Genomic DNA, 20,829 nt, shown 5'->3' with positions numbered 1-20,829 from the left:
GCTGTAAGCCTATCCAGAACAGTGAAGCATTGTCGTGGGGAGACCATTTTAACTTACCTATGGTTTTACATACTTCACTCATCAGTTCTTTAAAGGCTGTGAATAGAAATTCATAGACAGAGCTTTAGCATAAAAATGCTCAACGTAAGGTCAGATCTCAAATTTTGAGTGGCATGTGATCTTAGCATTAACCTGCCTGGTGAAGGGTATTGGCTACAGGTGAATTTGCTGATCAACTGAGCAGACATGCGCTTTGAGGGAATACTACCTTAATTTGTATCAACTTTTAAAAGATCCCTGCTCTTATTCTGATATAATTTTCCCTCTAATTCTTTGTAACTGTCACCATAGTTACATTCTAGAGAAAGCCATAGTGAGATTTCCAGGAATGTTCTTGGCTTTAGGATTCTCTTCTTGAGTCCCAAGAAGTCTTAGATTACATACGTGGAATTTTTTTATCTGTGTCATCAACTCATAACGAATTAGCCAGTCAGGTTTCCTGATACTTCTCCACCTGATAATGCTTCTTGCCAATAAGCACATTTAGTCTTGCCTCCACCAGGATCAAGAAGATGAAATCAAAGTCAGACTGACACCGTTAGTAATATGTTAAAGATCTTGTTCAAGAACATACTTGGAAGTTTGGTGGTCACATGTATGTCTTTGTTTATCATGACATATTTGTCCTTAGAAGTCTCTGAAAAATGGAAATTGCTTTCTTGCTCTGCTAATAACTGAGAGCCTTGACAACTTGACATTTCATATATAAATCTTTCTTGAGATCTGTCAAGAGTAGACTATTCGGTGACATGTTTTTCATGGTAATTTATTTTTTTTAAATAAACTTTTTTTTTTTTTTTTTAAGTAATCTCTACACTCAACTTGCTAACGGATCATCCGGATTGGGAGCACTTAACAAAGCCTGGATCGATAGCAGAACTGTGCGGATCTGCAGTGCTGGGGACCACTTATCTTTCAAAATATCTAAACATATTCTTCCCAACTTGTCTACATTAGGATGATAAATTTTGGTCATGAAATGTACTTTAGGGGCTGCCATCGGGTATTCTTCTGGTAGGAATAGTTCAAGCTTAAAAGTCCCTCCCTCAAAGGGGGAATCCTGAGGGCCAGCAATGACCACATGAAAATAACGGGCGTTGCTCTCATCTGGTTCTGCTTTAATGCCAGGAACTGGTTCTGCCAGCAAACGCTGGGTTTCCTTGATAATCCTGCGGGGCAGCCCGGCCATCTTGTCAGATCCCGAGTTCGGCCTCTGGTCTCGACTCTGGCTCCGCTCGCCTCACGCACGAGTGGAAGTCCAGGGCTCCTCTACACTCAACTTGGAGCTTGAACTCACAACCCTGAGATCAAGAGTCACATGCTTCTCCCACTGAGACAGCCAGATGTCCCTCATAGTAGCTTTTGACTCTGGAACACTTTTTATAGGGTTGAAACAAAAATGATGATTTATATTGAAAAGAGAACCCTTGTGGACTATGGACTATAAGTTCTCTGAAGATCAAAAGTACTCTTTGATTTCCAGGAAGACTAAAAGTGAAATATTTTTTAACAACACAGTAGTTCACTCTGCTAGAATTAAATTAAAACAAAATCTGTGAACAAAAACTCAGCATGACCTAGTTAAGTAATAACTAGTTAAGTTAGTTAGTTTGTTAACTAACTTAACTAGCTAGTTCTATACACAGAACACACAAAATGAACCCCAGCAGTTAGGAGAAGACTGACCTTCATCCACAAGCTTCAGTCTGCTCTTATCTTTTCCTCTGTCGTCTTTCAAGATAACTTCATAAATCCCAGCATCTTTCTTGGAAAACTAAGAGGAAATGGAAACACCATGTTGCAGATTATAGCAGCTTCAGAGAATGGTGTTTGCATTTTTAAGGTCCTGTGGTTTATAGACCCTCAGTCAAATCACACACTTAACAAACATCTGGCCAAGGAGTGATGAGGACTTCACAGATGAACCTGTCTGTCATCATTTGACCTGCTAGCAGTCCTGATTTTTCATCCTCTAAGATTATAATTGATTTTAGACTTAAATTCCTTATCCTTTACTCTGCCTTCATGTTAAAAACTAATGATCACATATATTTGAACGATATGTTCTTTTAGACAAAACGTAGATGAAAATCTGTACTTAACTGAATACTGTGTCTGATTGTCTCTGTACTTTTGGGAACAAGTTATCATGAGGCTTAAGAGCAAACCAAGAAGAATCCACTTAATAGTCCTGCCACTCACCCAACTATGAAAAGAGGTAGTTCAGAGAGGCCAGAGTTGGTGCTATCTAGCCAATACTGGTGGGATATTGGATAGCTGACAAATCCATGCCTTATCACAAGGTGAGAGAAGCTTTTGTGTTCCTATGGCTTGTTTTTTGGGTGATGTCAGGGCAGGGATCTTGGAGCAGCAAGAAGTAAGGTGCTAAAAATGTGTGGGGCAAAGGCATACAGAATCTAGTCTCTTTTTTAGAAGAATGTAGGGTACAGAACTAATATACTTACATTTCACACTTACAGTCACCTACCTCTGTTATAAGCAGGGTACATATACCATCCTTAAAGTCATGCTTTTCATCCACTGATATCTCTCTTTCATCTTTGTACCATACAATATGAGTCTCCTTCTTAATATTTGCCACCTAGAAGAAAAACCATAATTATACTTCTTGAAATAGGGGGCTGCTACTCTTACAAAACTAAATAGTTCTTAACATAGCATTGGATAGAACAGAAAGCTTAGAAGAGCTTAGAAGACGCAGATTTCTTTTTAACTTTATTTTTTTCAGTGTTCCAAGATTCATTGTTTTTGCATCATACCCAGTGCTTCCTCCTTAATACCCACCACCATGCTCACCCAACCCCCCCACACCCCTCCCCTCCAAAACCCTCAGTTTGTTTCTCACAGTCCACAGTCTCTGGTAGTTCATCTCCCCCAAGGGAGCTGGGGGAAATCGGAGGGAGAGAAGACATAGATTTCTAAAGGGATCAACTGAAAGCTATTTTAATTGATAAAGAGTTTAAAATAAAATAGATACAAGTGAATAAACCTAAATCAATAGCATTTCTATGTCCAACAATAAAAATTGATTTTAAAACTGTCTGGTGGAAACAAAACAAAACAAACCAAAACAAAACCTGTCTGGTAGGCAGAAAAGAATAGATATGTACATGATAGCAGGCAGACTTAAATAAAATAAATAATAATAATAATAAATATCTGAAAATCATGGGCAGACACATCCCATCACATTAAAATATAGCTTGTGTCACACACACAAAAATCCTTTATCAAAAGAACAGAATGAGTAAGTATATATCTAAATGAGTAAATATGTATCTAAATATTTTATTTTTTATTTTTTAAAGTTTATTTATTTATAGTTTCTACATACATGGAACTCAGACTCACAAGTCTGAGATCAAGAGCCACATGGTCTACTGACTGAGTCATCCAGGCACCCCTCTAAATATTTTTAAAAAGACTAATGAAGTTTTGCAAATAAATGTAGAAGGTAAGTATGTTTTTAAAAACATTTTTAATTAAAATATTTTCAGGTTTATTGAGATAAAATTGACATATAATATATAAGTTTAAGGTAAATATATTGATTTGAGATATGTATATATTATAAAATGATTACCACAATAAGTTTAGTTAACATCCATCAACTATGACTTAATAAATTAATTCCTTAGCAATTTTGAGGAAACATTTAAATCCTATACCTATACAAACTTCAAATAGGCTAAACACACTCATACAGCTAAAGGGATCTTGAGCTTTATCTACAATGTTTGAATTTTCTACAAAGAAGAGTATATTCATGTATTTCTTATATAATTAAAATTATATAAAATTATATAAAAAAGTAAAAGACTTCATACAAATCAAGAAAAAAATCCCTAACACCTAGATGATGACTGAAGAAATGAACACATAATTCCCCAAAGAGGAGATATAACCACAAAACAAACAGATGAAAAAAAATGTATAAGGTAATTACAATCAAGGGTATGCAAGCTTTAAAATGTTAAAAACTTTCTGTTAATAAATGAAATAATATGGGATCAGGAGGAGACAAACCATGAGAGACTCTTAATTTCACAAAACAAACTGGGGGTTGCTGGGGGGAGGGGGTTAGGGAGAGGGTGGTTGGGTTATGGACATTGGGGAGGGTGTGTGCTGTGGTGAGTGCTGTGAAATGTGTAAGCCTGATGATTCACAGAACTGTACCCCTGGGACAAATAACAGAATATGTTAATATAAATATATATATATATATATATATAATATATATATATATATATATATATTAACATAAAGTAACATAAGAACCAACACTGGTAACAACTTTATAGTGAAACCAGCACACACAAACATTCTTTATAATCCTGTAAACGGGTCCCTGAATTATAGGAAGTAACTATTACTAGGCGACATCACTTCTGATAAAAATGACCCCTGACTGGGAAAAAAGCTGGGACTAGGAGAGACTAGAAATGGATTCCACAGCTTTAGGTTTCCCTAAGTATGCTGACACTTGTAATTTGGGCATGCCCCTCATGGGGACCGCTGGAAGCTCTGCCTAGGGAATTGTTACAAGAGGTATCGGATGCTTAGAGTATGAAGTATTTTTAAAGCCATTGCATTTCCTACACTGACCAAAGTAGGTCTTGTCCCCTTGCACCTTAGCTGTCATCAGGGGGTGGTAAAGTGGATTCCTGCAGGTAAGGAGTGCCCAGCACTGCCTTGCAGGCAAGCTGGGGTTCTTGTCCTATATTCTGTTGAGTAGAGTAGTTCCAAATGGGGCTGGCCCACGATAGTCTCCTGAATCTAACTATACATACAATAACTATACATTCATTAACTATAATGAATATATAAATTGCTAAATGTACCAAAATTGCTATAATCATGAAACAAAGAGCAACGGCAAGACAGAGGAAAGTTCAGTCTACCTGGACAGAGAAGGGAAAGGCTTTACAGAAAAGATGACTAAGCTGGGCCTAGAGAAAGGATTTTGTCAGAGAAGCTGAAAGAAGATCACTTTAGGCACTGGAACAGCATGAATACATAATGTATGATTATTCAGAATCTCTTTCTACATTCAGAATCTGGGCAAGGGGCTGATCCTCCTGAGGAAAGCCATTGAAACAGGACACTAGAGTTCACCTCCCAGAAGGCTAGTGTAACAGGTAGAACAGAAAGAAGGAGGATAGACATGTGGGTCTCAGGGAAGGCATGGTTTATGGGGTGGGCAGTATGAAGGAGAAAGCGAGTCAGGGGCAACATGGCCGTGGACAGCCAAGAGGAGAGGGCTTTGGGTGGTGCCTGAGAAACTGTTTTTCAGGAAGTTTGCCATTTCCTGAGAGGCTAAAAAAAGCCTAGACTTTATCTTTGGACATATTTCTGGTAGACTGCTGTTCCTTTAAATGTCATCAGACCTAGAAGAGATGGGAGCACTTGGGTTCTGACTTTTACAATGCCAATGCCAAACCCACGCTTCTACTTTGGAGTCACTGTCTGTTGCCATGACCTTCACACTCCAGCCTCAAAACATTCTGATGACTCACTCAGCTGAACACACCATGAGCTAAGGTACAAAATGATTCAGAATGTGGTATGGACTTCTATTTCTAAATTTTTCCCTAGGCCTAATGAGACGATTGGTCATGAGCTGCAAACTCTTGACCAAGCCTCTTCCATCCTGGCAGCACACTGGCTTCAGAACCCACAGCTGAGCTAGCCAATACTCAAAGGTATTGTTGCCTCAGTCATGCAAGCTAGATAGGAAATTGCTACACTTCTATGGAAAGACAGTGTATCTGGAATGACTGTGTAATACATCTATTACTTAGAATGAAGATTTGGCCTGAAACAAAGACATTATGAGATTCTTCTGAGATTAATTTATTTTTAATGGGGGCAGGGGAGAGAAGAATGAATAGGCAGAGCACAAAGGCTTTTTAAGGCAGTGAAAAAACTCTGTATGATACTATAATGGTGGATAAAGGTCATTATATATTCATCTAAACCCACAGAATATATAATGCCAAGAGTGAACCTTAATGTAAACTGTGGACTTCGGGCAATTATGACATGTCCATGTAGAATCATCATTTGGAACAAATTGGTGACTCTGGTGGGGGGATGTTGATGAAGATGCTGGCTATACAAGTATGGGGACAGGGGCTACCGGGGAAATCTCTGTACCTTCCCTGCAATTTTGTTGTGAACCTAAAACTTCTCCTAAAAAACATAAAGTCTTGATTTAAAAAGAGAAGAGTCCTTATCAACTAGGGTGAAATTAGTAGGTGCAATCATCTTATCTTCCCATATTTTTATGTTGTTTTATTTTATCTTATTTTCGGTTTCATTTTATGTTATGTATCTTCCCAACCAATGATTACAGTAATAATCAATGGTAAGAATGTGTCACTTAGCATTTTGGTTCAAATGGTGATGAAAAATTGATCTTTCCTTTCTCACATTCTATGTTATTTTTATTTCACTTGTATCAAATATTTAAAATTTACCTACTTCTTACCCTGCATTTCTTCTTCTTCTTCTTCTTCTTCTTCTTCTTTTTTTTAAGATTTGCTTATTTATTTTCGAAAGAAAGGAAGAGAGAGGGCGGGCAAAGGGAAAGAATCTCAAGATATTCCCCACTAAGTGGGGAGCTTGACACTGGGCTGGACGTGGGGCTCAAGTCCCCTGACCCACGAGATCCTGACCTGAGCCAAAATGGAGTTGGATGCTCAGCCTATTGTGAAACCCAGATTCCTCCTTACCTTGCATTTCAATAGTACATTACATTCACCAGTCACTTCCCAGCTCAAATACTCAGCAAAATGAGGACCTAGAAAATTTTAATGGTCAATAATCACTCTATTAATCACGAATGCAAAATCAAAGCTCATTCTTAAATTCTAAAATGATATATGTATACAAAGTATATTTATATACATAAATATATAAAGTGATACTTTAAAATTCAAGATTAGTTTTCAAATATTTTAAACTGACATAAATTTAATAATAAATATTTTTAATTTCTTTTTAATTTACCAGGGCATTATTAACATTAGCAATAATATACACTTAAATTTGTTACGGAATTAATCTTGGAATATTTTTTTCAAGAAATACAAAGTTTTTCTCTTTACTCACTGCCCATTTTTACCTTGTTTCCTGATCCATTCTTGCCGCTGGAATTCGGCTTCTTTCTGGAGTTTTTTATAAACTAAAATAGAAAAACAAAGAAGTATGAATTGAGTTGAGTGGTATAACTGTATATGCCAGCCACTGTGCTGACTTATATTCCTTTTATTTTTTTTTTTAAGATTTCATTTATTTGTTTATCAGAGAGAGAACAAGCAGGGGGAGAAGCAGGCCTCCTGCTGAGCAAGGAGCCTGATGTGGGACTAGAATCTAAGACCCTGGAATCATGACACATGCTGACGGCAGATACTTAACTGATGTAGCCACCCAGAGATCCCTATATTCATTATTATAATGTACTTATACATCATGACAACCTATTTAAGTTTTTATAATGAAGGAAGAGGCTAGGAAGGTTAAGTAAATCGTTCAAGGTCATGAAGCAAGGAAATAGTGAAATAGTATTGGATGTTGCAAATGTAGAGATTTGGCCAGCCTTTCTAAATGCCACATTTGTTAAATGCCACATTTTACATGTTGGTAGTTTCTATAGTGGCTTATGGCAACTGACATATAATTCAGTTATATAGTAGAATTAATTGATCTGGCATGAACCACTTGTGCATATTTTTCTTCTTAATTTAAGTAGTTTAAAGTACGTACACAGTATAAAGTACTATCATTGTTTCTGAGATACAGATGCAGTCTTTGTTGTATTGCAATCTCCTTAACTGGAGAATTTTAGTAATAAATACTTGTTTAGACAGGAGATCATTTAACTGCAGTCTTCCCTGTGGACTAAGGTTAAATCTGGTGAAATACTGTGGAAAGTATTCACTGAAATTGGATTCCAATGTTTGAAATACAAGAAACATTTCCTGCTGCCTTCCACATGACCACTTTGATATCACAGGGTATTTGCACTGAAGGGAACAGTGAAGTCTTTGAGTTAATGTGCCACAGACTTCTTACCATCTCCAATGAGAACAAGAGTGGAGTGGCCGGTTGCTTTTCCATCTTGAAGCTGGAAAGTATATGTTCCCTCATCGTCATCCTGTAGCTTTTCCATGAACATTTCAATTATGCCAGTGTTTCGGTCAATATGCATCTTGTATTTCTTCAATGTGGAAAGGAAAACAGAAATCAGTGAGGAAGATATGATGCTGATGCCTGATGGAATAAATGCAAACTCCGAGGAATCATAATTTTAACAAAATTTATTGTTAACTTTTTTTTTAAGATGGGCTTTCAAAATCTTGTTCCCTAGAAAAAGAAAAATAGGATGTGGCACATATGACCTTGACCAGAACTGATTGCTATTAAGTCTTATATTTAATTTTTTTAAATACAAATAAAGTTCTGTTATCCCAAGTCAGAAATGTTGCCAAAAAGGTGTTTTTAGATTCCCATTTTACCTTCCAGATTACATTCGTTTTAATTAGCAGAATAATGCAAAACAATGTGACGGACATGTTTTTGTCTCATCCATTGCTATATCCCTCACATCTTGGGCACACAAGGTCTATAGCAGGCAGTTAATAAATATATGTGGAATTAATATGTAAATAAGAATGCCTCCAAAATATGTGAAGTCCATTTGTTCCTAATAAACTGTACTCACCCTACTGTTCTGTGCTTATTTTATATGTTGCTTAGGCAACTTTTTTTCAATGTAAAGATAAATCTTAGCCTCTCGGCATAAAAGCACAGGTTCTATAGTGGATTTTACTTAATGAAGTTTTCCTATAAAATGTCACAGAATGAAGGCTCAGGTCTGGTATCAGCTCTGCGCTGCAGTTCTTGCTCCAGAGTGTTCCCTGCAGGAAGCCAGTCTGCAACTGAGACCACATTTTTGCTTTGCTTTTCTCTACATTAGCTTGTTTCCCTAATCCCCACTCTTGAGAGAAATTCTATTTCAGACTGTCCTTCTAGGGAACTTAGCCTACGACACTGATTTCCATCAACGAAATAGTGTAAGAACTAACTGCAATGACAATGAACAGTTCTTCAAGTTCAGAGCATGTATGTGTATGTGTGCATGTGGGCAATAGCAAGAGAGTCTGTGTGAACACATAAAGGAGAGTGCATCGATGCACATGTGTGCACCAGTGGTCCCTAAACGGCTGTGGCAGAAGACAATGATGCCAACAATGCTTTTTTCTTCCCCTCCACTGGCTGGGTGATGAACACAGCCATCAAGGAGAATATTTTGAAAATGGAGAAGATGGGCCACCGTGGAATCTGTGTGACTTATTCAGGTTCTATACACGGTTGCTAAATGAGCTGAAAAATATATTACATTTTCTTTTTTTTTGCTATTTTATGTTATTCATTCTCCTCCTCACTAATGAATCCTGAAATGTTTTTAAAACATATCTTGATGAAAGGAGAACAGGTTGTTAATAATGGCCACAAATCACACCTCTCTCCCATCTTTTGAGTCTCTCATTTATACCTGTGATAGCACAGTAAGAGCCAGAGCTCCTAACTCCAGGTTCTTCAGTACCACGGGGTACTGGCCTGATTCTGGGAGGACAAATAAAGTGCAAATGTTGTAACTCTGTCTATGGAAACTATGCTTCTATTAAAAGCAAAGCAAAGAGTAGATATATACAATCACCTATGTAAAGAAGACACCAATAGACACACACACACACGTGTAGAAAAAGACCGAAAAGTATAAATCAATGTGTATATTAAAAAGCTGTAAGAATTTGTGATTTGTCTTTTCTGAATCTTTACAATTTTTTTTACAATAAAAATGTATTTTTTCCCAGAAAAGTAATGAAAGATATTTTTGCTGCATTTTTTTCTGAGCCATTGGAACAATGGACGTCATTTCCTCCCCATGAAGAACCAAGTTCCTGCTAAGATTTCTAACGTGAGTTATATGAGTTCAGGTAAGCACGCTGTCTCCTCTGCTTCTCAGGAGAAAAGCTGTATTTTCCCAGGTAACCATACTTCTTGATTTGCCTGGGACAGTTTCGGTTTGATTCTTGTCCTGGAAAAACTATTCCTAGAACCCTCTTCCATTCTCAATAGTGTCCCAGTTTGGATAATATGACATAATCAATCTATATTTTCCTCTACCTATTTTCTTTTTTACATGTGAAATGCCTTAAACTCTCCCACCTACCCCACAAACCAGTGGTTTTCATAAAACTTACCTGCATTTTAATAGGGCTCCCTTAGCACATTGTACAGTGATATGTTTAGAATCTAAAAAGTACGAAACATACCGGCCCTTCAAAAATCTCCTTGTCATTAAATATGTAGGTGACTTTGGTGTTGCCAGACAGCTTCTCAGCCTGCATCCAAAACCGGACTTGGCCTTTCTCCAAGATTTCAACTGCCAACTCTGACTTAATTGGGACAGCTATGCAAAATAAAAACAAAAATAGTAATTTTACTGGTAACCAATTGTATTAATACCAATTTTTCAGTGAAAAAACACTCAATGGAAATGATAGTAGAGCACCTTGCTTCTTACAAAACCTGGAGACAGTAAGAACATCGTACGGAAAGAATGATGTTCAGGGATGGAAGATGTGGGTTCTAGTCCTGCTGCCACTTTGGGCAAATCATTCATCTTCTGTGAGTCATAGCTATCTCAACTGTAAAAATAATAAGGAAGGTAAACTTAACTCCAGGGTTCCTTCAGCTAATTTGTGTGACTCTCCGCTGTGGCTTTAGGAACAATAACAAAGTGTGATGAAATAGTCTTGGGCTGGCCCCAGGAGAGCTGAAGCCTAGTCCAACATCAGCAACTGTGTGATATTAGGCCGGTCCCTTCACTTATCTGGGCCTCAGTTGACTCATTTATAAATGAATGAGATTGTACCAAATATCCTAAATTATCAAGAGATTTTCCAGCTCCAACATTCTATAATCTTAATTACTTCAAAATACTGGGAAAGGAGCTAAATTTTATTTTTTTCAACAATTTAACTCACTTTAGAGGTTCTTTCAAATGTTTTTAAAAATGAATTTCAAAACAGAACTAATTTTGATGATATACACAAGATGAGCTAGCTTATCATTTAAATTCTATCCACCCCATTGGATTGCCAGTTCAATCACACTCCTAGACAAGGCAACATTTTTCAGAGGCAAATAAGTGAGTCACTATTAACAAGATATATTAAAATACAGCATGGCTTGCCTCACAAAGAACGTGAAGGAACCATATGGTATCCCTGACATACACCTGTATCACTTAAGACATTTGAGTCTGGGTGTAATTTTGGAAGTTGTCTGATATCTCTGAAAAACAGTTTTCTAAATTTCTTGAAACTTGAAAATGTTCTCTATAAAGGCTCCTCCAGCCAATGGTTTTGTATCAGAGGTAGCTCCAAGGCAAACTTTGTTGAAAACCAAGGTGGTCTCTCAAAGTTTAGTAGTCCTTCCTTTCTTTTAGGAGAAATCACCAGCCTTTGCTTTCTCTAAATGGTGCTTAATCTAATCTCAACATTTCAATAGATGCTACATTTTGAATTGTAAGTTTCCCAAACTTGTATCAAATGTACGTCAGAATTTCTTTGTACTTATCCTAAAAATATCCTTTCCAAACTTTAAGGGATCCCTTTCATTTGCACTGTTCCATAGTCATTATGAAACTCAGTTATAGACTTGTTCCAGTGAGGAACTAAACAGAGGCTCAGATATCATCTACTGAGGGGTGTCCGTGATACACAGAAGATGGGCTCTGATGTCACACTGTGACTTTGGACAGGTTTCTCCTCTTGAAAGCTCATGCTCCTCACTGCTAACATGGGTATTGTCTGCCCCATAAGACCACCAAGAAGACTGAATATGGTACCAGACAACACTAAGACACTGTGAATAATGAATGACCAGTGCTCAAGAAGGGTGAGTTCTTTGCTCTCCTCATTTTACTGATGACAAAACTGAGCCCCGGGACATAAAGGAACATAACAGATATGTTAGTAACATATGTGGGTAGCAGAGTTGAGACCAGGGTTATTCCCTCTATTCTGTGCTCCTCTTGGTTCTCTGGCTGTCCACTCTAAAGAACAGTAGTGGTTGGGTAGTGAGTATCATGGCAGACTCGAGGGTTGTGAGAGCAGAGGCTAAACTTTCTCCTTACAGGACACTCCTGCTTGCCACAAGTAATTCTTAAGGAAAATGGAGAGTAGAATTTCCTGAGAAAGTCTGAAGACCTCATTCTGGGAAATCTAATACATGAGTGATGCAGTTACTTAAGGGGCCTAGAGTGGTGATGGAGAAGAAAGGGCATGTCCTCCTGGAAGTTTCAAGCTCCCTTAGTGTTCACTGCCCTCTCTGAGTAATAGGAACATCACTTGAGGAAACACTGGCCACCAGGAATCACCAGAGAGGGCGTGGTGGCAAACAGCAGGTGTACACACATTAATAGTCATGTCCTGCTCAGGTGCTATAAAGACCACTTGGACTTAACCACAGGTATCCATGATGTACATCTGGTCTAGTTACTTAAATTCTCCAGACCTCAGAGTCTATACCTCTAAAACGAAATCACCTTAGAACTGAGACTTTTAAGGTCACTGTTGAGTTTAAATGGTATACTCCATTTCAGCACCCTACAAGTACTCTGGCATATAATAAGTGCTCTATAAATTTGGCTATTAATATTTTGGTACCTCTCTCCTCCTCCAGTGGCTTCAACAATACCCTAGAACTATCAATTATAAAATATATTGACACCTAAGAGGACATACTAAAGAGATGCAATTTATATATATGTGTTTGCATATATCTGTACACATAGAGTATATGTGCACCAGAGGGATAATAATCAAGAGATATTATGCAGGATGTTGACAATACTGAATTATACCTTCCATCACCTCCCTCACAATACCTTGGAATCTTCAAGTAAGCTGTCTCTCTACACTGCAGCTTAATATCAAAATCAACTAGGCTATTTTCTGTTTTTAGCTTTCTACATTTTTATTTTTTCCTTCATCTCGGTCCTAAATTTCCTTACAGTCCTTTCTCTGGCAGTTAATTTGTTCCAGCAAAATATCTATTTTTTGTAGGTTTAAGGCATATGCTCAGTGGTTTTCAAAATATTTTTGAAAACAGCTTAAAATAGAATTACTGCACCAAGGGATAAAGGAACAGCATACTCTTTATTACATTCTATAAGAAACAAGACCCATTTAAAACCTTATAAAATCTCATGAAAAGACTTAATGATATGTCAACATTTACCTAGAGGAAGTGGGTATAAATTGAGAAATTAGATCTGCTGTTTTGACCCTTCCTCAGATCTCTGAAAATATTCATGTAGTCAGGCTGATCTAATAGAAGTGGGAGGAAGAAAAGTGTGGGAGCTGTATTCTTGAAAATGCTGCTCCAATGGGCCAAGCAAATCTCCCTTGGGTTAGGAGATCTGATAATTGCATGTCAGAGTTTCTAACACATGTTGAGTTCTCTCTCTGCCTACCTAAATGCCACACGAGTTTTCTGCTACACTCTCTCCTAGAACCAGTAATTAGAGTAAACATGCTTATGCAAAATAAATATCTCAGCATACGTGACAGTGATATCAGACAATTACTGTCTTCAAGTCCATATGATCACTGAACACCAGGGAGGCTTGGGCACTTCCAATTCAACAGTAATACCCCATGTTGTCTCATCACCATCCTTTAACCTAAATGTAAACACTGTTTGGACCAGCTGTTGCCTAGACACTTTGCCAATGTTTACTGTCCGACTAACTAGATTAGTGAATGCTGCTGTTTCTTTCCGTTTCCACCAATGTTTGGGAGGAGACAGTGTGATCACGAATGGGGTCTGGCTGTGTTCAATATAGTGACCCTCTTTACCACTCCCTACTTCACAGCCCTGGGGACATGAAGGGAGAGCATACTGCACAGCTTGTAGACAGAGCTTCTACAAGTGGGTTTTTCTAGGATAACTGCTGTTTCAATATTTATATTTTTCCTGAAAAGTTCAAGGGTCTCTCACAGCATCTCTATTCGGTAGGTGCTATAAACGATTACAACAGCCAGTTCTAGAAAGGAAACTAAGACATGGGAAATTAAAGTTGAGTTGCTCAGGTTCGTTGAATGGATCAGAAGTACAGAATATAGAAAGGACAGGCCAAACTTCTACCTTCCAAGCAATTAAAAAATAATAATAACTTTGAAAATACCATTCACAATATTACTTTTCCAATTTTGTGGTGATTTAGTGTACAGACGAGAAATGGTTCTCTCCCTGAGTTCAGAAAGTTTGTGTTCTATATCCACACTTCACAGACACCCCACTGTGCTTTGTTGAACAAAGTTGATTTTGAGAACATAACAGCTGAGGACAATAATCACTAACACTCAGCCTCAGGATAGAACAAGCAATCCTTGGGAATGGAAAAGAAGTCAGGCAATTAGTTCCAGAGCAGTGAGTGTTTCTTTTTTAATCACAGCCTTCACTGGGAATTTTGGGAAAGCTACAGACCTTTCTCCTAGGAAAATGGACATATACAAACATACAAGGTTTTGCCTGTAGTGTGGGTCACGATATAGTTTACTGAGTTCCTGAAAAGTCTGTATTGGTGAAGGAGCTGTATTTTAGGGTCTAAAGAGTAAAACAAAACAAAACAAAATGAAACAAAATTCGTGACTTAAAAGAGTGAGTGTGTATTATCATTCTTCATTTGTTTTCTCAAACTTCAGGGTATATAACCTGGATAACCCACCAGTTTGACCAACAGATATCAATGACAAGAGAACTTATCAGGTCAGTGGAACTTTCCGAGTATCATTTCAGACTTCTTTCTCTTCTTTTAGGTGTGGACTGTGAAATTTAATCTTTTATGTGGAAAGTACTTTATTGAAGAGTTTGTTCAGAAGAGATAGTTCAGAGAGATTCTTTTTCTGACTAGGACATCTTTACCTCATTTTCCAGGAGTTTAAAATGGTAGATAATGTCGTTAGATTATCTTTATTTAGAAGTGTGATTCTTCTGTTAAGTGCTAACATTAAATTGCTTAGGAAGAGATTAGTTTGCCTAAAAAACATGTGAGTTAATGTATACAGGATCATATAATATATAGGATTCCAAAGTACATAGGCAAAAAGTAAAGAACTTAATTACTCAGCTATGACACCTGTGTAACCTACTACTTCACTGTGTAACAGTATGGGATGTGTTTTCTATGTTAGTATCTGTATCTCTTTAGAACAATGGCCAAGATAAAAGCAGCCCTTCTGGAAAGTGCATTTGTAGCTAAAGTGTATATTCCATTAGGTATTCTTAAAAGCCTCTTCTCTTAGTCCTGTCAGTGTTGTCGTCTGACCTATTCCAGAAGTCACCACCTAAACCCTGTGGATGTACTGTGGACACTTACTTGGGAACTTGTGTTCTTGGCTGAGAGCTAGTAAACGTTTCAGCTCTGTAGGGAGAAAAAAAGAAAAATTAAACTTGAACTACCAAAACAAAAGCCGCTTGATTCTAGAGGATCACTCAATGATGAATCAAAGCAGCGTTAGACTTGTGAATGGATTGATTTTTTTTAAAGATTTTATTTGTTTATTTGACAGAGAGAGATCACAAGTAGGCAGAGCAGCAGGCAGAGAGAAAGGGGGAAGCAGGCTCCCTGCTGAGCAGAGAGCCCAATGTGGGACTCTATCCCAGGACCTGAGCCGAAGGCAGAGGCTTAACCCACTGAGCCACCCAGGTGCCCTGATATTTTTTTAATTAAAGATTTTAATTTATTTATCAGAGAGAGAAAGCACACAGGGGGAGCAGAGGCCAGAGGGAGTGGGAGAAGCAGGCTCCCCACTGAGGCCCTATGAGGCACTTAATTCCAGGACCCTGGGATCATAACCTGAGCCAAAGGCAGATGCTTAACCAACTGAACCACTCAGGTGTCCTAATAAATGGAATGATTTTAAAATTACCTTCCTCATCGATCAAGTAGCTTGACCCTATTCCATCAGTGTCCGTTACATCACAGGAATAAATGCCCAGGTCTTCTGTCCCCAGGTCCTTGAAGGTCATTTTCGTCCTGCGGAACAGAATACTCTTGTAAGAAGGGAGGCTGTGTGGGATTTATGATCTAGCAAATTCTTCCTTGCTCTCTTTCCATAAACATCCTCACCATTGCTTTAAGATTACAGAATTTCATAAAATAATGAGAATCACCATTAGAGCTGACTTTATGTCAATCAAAGCTTTTCTAGCATCACAAATGAGATAACATATGAGAAAGCTTTTTAACTGAAATAACATGAAAAGTACTTTATAAGAACTGTTATTTTTTAAGGCTGACATTTGTTATTATTTTTTACATGACCAGATATAAAATATTTGTGATTTCATTCCGTTATACTAAGTATTTGAAATAGAAAGCAAAGAGCTTACTTCAGTCTCCTATCATGAAAATAAAACCCCATTATTATGACTGAAGCAGTACATACTTGTTGCCTTTGCTTTCAATCTCTAATCGGGGAGAGTCCTTTGTGGATACATAATCTTTGGACCAGTTGAACTGAGAATTTGGAGCCATCTGATCACATTCAAAGTTCAGTGAAATTACTCCATCATCATCCACGTTTACAACAACCTCTTTGGTTCCTAGAAGATCCAAAACAAGGCACTGATTATTTCCTGATAGAAATTAATGAAGTAAGAATTCCTTACTTTGGGATTCATTACTGTAGCCTCAAACCAGGGCCTTGAGCCAGTGCATGGGAAAATCTCCAGCTGCTCACTGTGAATGCACAATCCTACTTTACAATTCAACTTTTATACTGCAGCAGGGAATTAAATGAATGTGCCATGTTTTTCTGGTAAAGCCAACACCATGGACAGTATTCTTTGCTTAGGGCTGAACAAAAATTGCTTGATGTGACTGAAGGTACAGTGGAAGGAGTGGGTTGGTCATAATAAGGACAAGCCAGCCTGAGGCAAAAAGAAAGCTGAATAATCCTTATCAGGACCAAATCAATGACTTTTGCTTCGATAACATCCATATCCACCTACTCATCAGAAAAGGACAGTTAAGAAATAAAGAAACCAAGGGGAAATTGAAGGGGAGAAAGTAGAGGTAGTAAAAATTGCCTGTGTTCATAGGCTTAATGTTTATTAATCATTTAAAAATGGAGAACTACATGGAAACTCAAGGCCAAGATCTTTCTCTGTTGATCAAGCAACCATAAATCAATCAAAAGGTGCCTCTCTGGATGAGAATGACAGCGACCTAAACATGACTGTTATCAAACTGTATGGAAATTGAAATGGAAATGAATTTCAAGAGATCCAGATGTTTAAAGAAGACTGGTTTTTAGATTTAAAAGAAAAAAATTCAGGTAGTGCTTTGAGTTCTTGTATTTTTGAGAGTTATAGCAAATTGCACTGGCATCTAATTTAGCAATTTAGAGTTCATACAGCATATAAAATATTCCCATCTATGCTTAACTCCAGTTTGAAAGGTAAAATGTACTTCTCAAGTTGACACTCATTTGATTACCAGTCTAAACTCAGTTTGTTTCCATATGTTAGGAAAAATATATTTAATCTCAGAAAGGTACAGCTTTGTCTTCAAAAGGGCATTAAAAAAGATCTTCCAATAGACACTGCCAAAAGATTGAAGGTCTTCTCTCTAAATTGTGTTGTAAGAAGCCAGCATCCTGGCCTATTGTGCAATAAAACTTGTCAGGGGAAAAAAAACCTGCAAAATTCCTCCCAGGGGAAGGCCAATAGAAAATAGTGCCCAAACAATGTGTGGCAACATGAAGATCTTGATTTGTAAGCCAGGAAGCTGATTTCATTTTGTCTTTATTGATGACAGGGTGTGTGCTTCTATTATAAGCCTCTAAAAAGTGATTTTTTTTAAACACATGAAATGCTTAAAGAAGACTAGTTCTAGAGATTTTTAAAATTATTTTTTTAAATGAAAGTGTTCTTTTCATATTTGGTGATAAACTGAAATAATGATCCAATAAGCATTAAATTATATTTGAATGAAATGTCCACCATTTCATTACTTTTAAGGGTGAGTCTACCCTACTGGAAGTTGCAGACCATGTTCTAGTGATACTCCTGATAACATATGATGAATCCTCATCATCCACTACTGTATAACAAAAAGTGAAAAAGTGTTCTCATTAAAAGTTAAGACTAACATGTAAGAGGGCTGAGGTTCAGACAGTGTTATGATACAGAGCATGGTTGAGTCACAAAGAGAATAGAAATAAGAAAATTTCTGTGTATATGTATTGTTATGTAGAGGAAAGATGTGATGGAGGTTGACTAAACCTTCCTTGCTCTTTGCATAATATCTATTTTGGAGGCATGACAGATTGTTCATATTAATCATTCATTGTCTTCTCTGTAATCCCTTTCAAAAGGAAGTGAATCATCCATATGCTTGCTGTTTATTATATTGGAGGTATGATTTAAGTTTACAACAGAAAAAATATTGCTTAGGTTAAGAATTGTGATTTTTTTTTTATTAAGGTGAAAGATCTGACTTTTTTTGCGAAGGAGTCACAAAACTGAAAGAATATGAATATCATAGTTAGCTTAGCCTTTCTCTCCATTCCACAGAGAGCCTTTGCACTGTAACATTTCACCCATCTGGAACCCTGCTCCAAACCAAGAAGTAAGGAAAACAAGCCTCTGAGAGGCAGCACTGATGTGACAAAGTCCACACACTTGTATTCCTGGACACTCAGGAGAATTTCATAGATTGTCCCTTGGAATCTATTTATATTTCACTTGAGATTATTCTAGGAAGTTATTTGGTTGGGTTCCATCAGTAGATTAAACCTCCAAAACAGAGGGAAGTAAAAAGCTACCATCAGTAGGCACAATGAGAATAAGGAAAATGAGAGTAGGAGAGGAGGAAGAAAACCTAAATGCAGGCACAAAGACATTGTTTAATAGAGGAGTGAATGGCTCCTCGCCCCATAATGACATCACTGTATCCCAACACTGTACAATAAATAAGATTGATCCTTATGGCCCTGAGTCACACAGAAAAAGGTAGATAAGGTTCAGTATGCTGCATCCAAGGTTGAAAAGTACATACTAACATGTCTAATCTATTTTATAAGAATTTCCATCAGAGAGTTTTAGAATTAATTTTAAAGTATTGATGCTTTAGCAGTAAATTCTCAGGTAAATGGAACAACTGGGAATTTAGAACAATAATTCGTAGAGGTTTTTCTCTTTTTTTTAATTGAGGAAAAACTGGTCTATAAGATTATATAAGTTTCGGTATATAACACTATAATTCAACATCTGCATACACCACTAAAAGTCTAGCTACCGTTCATCACCATACAATTGAATCCCTCTACTCATTTTGCCCACCCCCCACCCTCATTCCCCTGTGATAACCACCAATCTGTTTTCGTATCTATGAGTTTGCTTTTGTTTTGTTTGTTCATTGTTTTAGGCTTTTAGATTCCACATGAGTGAAATCACATGGTATTTGTCTTTCTGCATCTGACTGACTTCACTTCCCATAATATCTTCAGACCCATCCATATTGTCAAATGCTTTTTCTGCATCTATTGAGATGAACATGTACTTGTTATCCTTCATTTTGTCAAAGTGATGTATCACAAGGATTGATTAGCAGGTATTGAACTCTCCTTGAATCCCTGGACTAAATCCCACTTAATCATGGTGGATGATCCCTTTGAATGTATTGTTGAATTTGACTTGTTAATGTTTTATTTAGGATTTTTGCATCAATGTTCATCAATGATACAGGCCTGTAATTTTCTTTTTTGTGGTGTCATCTGGTTTTGATATTGGGATAATGATAAAATGAGTTGGGAAGTGTTTTCTTCTTTTCAATTTTTTTTAGAAGAACTTGAGAAAGACAGGTATTGAATCTTTGAATGTTTGATAGAAATCACCAGTGAAGCTGCTCTGGTCCTGAACTTTTTTTTGTTGAGAATTTTTTGATTACTGATTCAATTTCCTTACTAGTAATCGGTATATTCAGATTTTCTATTGCTTCATGAATCAATCTTGGAAGATTGTATGTTCTGAGAAATTTGTCTAGTTCTTCTAAGCAGTCCTCTATGTTGGTGTATAATTGCTCATTGTCTCATGATTATTCATATTTCTGTGGTATCAATTGTAATATTGCCTCTGATTTCTAATTTTGTTTATTAGAGTCTTCTCCTTTCTTTTTCCCCCCTTGGTGAGTATAGCTAGTTTGTCAATTTTGTTTACCTTTTCAAAGAACCAGTTCTCAGTTTTACTGATCTTTCCCCTTTTTTTCCTAGTCTCTATTTCACTTATTATTATTCTAATCTTTACTATTCCCTTTTTTCTATTAACTTTAGGCATCATTGTTCTTTTTCTAGCTCCTTTGGGAGTAAAGTTAAATTGTTTATTTGAGATTTTTCTTGTTTCTTGAAGTAGGCCTGTATTGCTATGTATTCCTTCTTAGAAACACTTTTACTGCATCATTCCAAATATTTTGGTATTTTCTATTTTCACTTGTCTCTAGATATTTTTAATTGATTTTCTTTGATTATCTTGATGACCCAATGGTTGTTCAGTAGATTTGTTTATCTCAAACATTTTTGTGGTTTTTCTAGTCTTCTTACAATTGATTTCCAGTTGCACAACACTGTATTCACAGAAAATACTTGATGTGATTTCAGTGCT

The 20,829-nt window shown here is 37.0% G+C and overlaps 2 protein-coding genes across 7 annotated transcripts in view; both read right to left on the bottom strand.

Annotated features, from left to right (window-relative positions):
- MYOM1 (myomesin 1) overlaps window positions 1-20,829 on the bottom strand; it is a 159,477-nt gene that overhangs the window by 13,194 nt on the left and 125,454 nt on the right. For all 6 annotated transcript variants that reach the window (XM_059409283.1, XM_059409282.1, XM_059409286.1 and 3 more), the window contains 10 exons: window positions 16,614-16,770; window positions 16,095-16,201; window positions 15,542-15,586; window positions 10,425-10,561; window positions 8,158-8,302; window positions 7,208-7,267; window positions 6,816-6,883; window positions 2,549-2,662; window positions 1,747-1,834; window positions 58-96 (listed from right to left, as the gene is read on the bottom strand). In XM_059409283.1, the coding sequence (XP_059265266.1) occupies window positions 58-96; window positions 1,747-1,834; window positions 2,549-2,662; window positions 6,816-6,883; window positions 7,208-7,267; window positions 8,158-8,302; window positions 10,425-10,561; window positions 15,542-15,586; window positions 16,095-16,201; window positions 16,614-16,770 (960 nt within the window). The remainder of the gene's footprint in view (window positions 1-57; window positions 97-1,746; window positions 1,835-2,548; window positions 2,663-6,815; window positions 6,884-7,207; window positions 7,268-8,157; window positions 8,303-10,424; window positions 10,562-15,541; window positions 15,587-16,094; window positions 16,202-16,613; window positions 16,771-20,829) is intronic.
- On the bottom strand, window positions 863-1,327 carry LOC132023506 (ubiquitin-conjugating enzyme E2 N-like). The gene has a single exon (XM_059409291.1). It carries the CDS (start codon window positions 1,247-1,249, stop codon window positions 878-880), a length of 372 nt encoding a protein of 123 aa, XP_059265274.1. The 5' UTR covers window positions 1,250-1,327; the 3' UTR covers window positions 863-877.

This window comes from Mustela nigripes, chromosome 8 (assembly GCF_022355385.1).
Source record: "Mustela nigripes isolate SB6536 chromosome 8, MUSNIG.SB6536, whole genome shotgun sequence".
NCBI classification, from domain to species: Eukaryota; Metazoa; Chordata; class Mammalia; order Carnivora; family Mustelidae; genus Mustela; species Mustela nigripes.
The sequence above is the reverse complement of the archived record's forward strand: the minus strand, read 5'-3'. Positions and strand labels throughout refer to the sequence as shown.

Coding starts and splice junctions, on each gene's coding strand:
- LOC132023506 (XM_059409291.1), bottom strand. CDS start 1,249: ATGGCCGGGCTGCCCCGCAGGATTATCAAGGAAACCCAGCGTTTGCTG.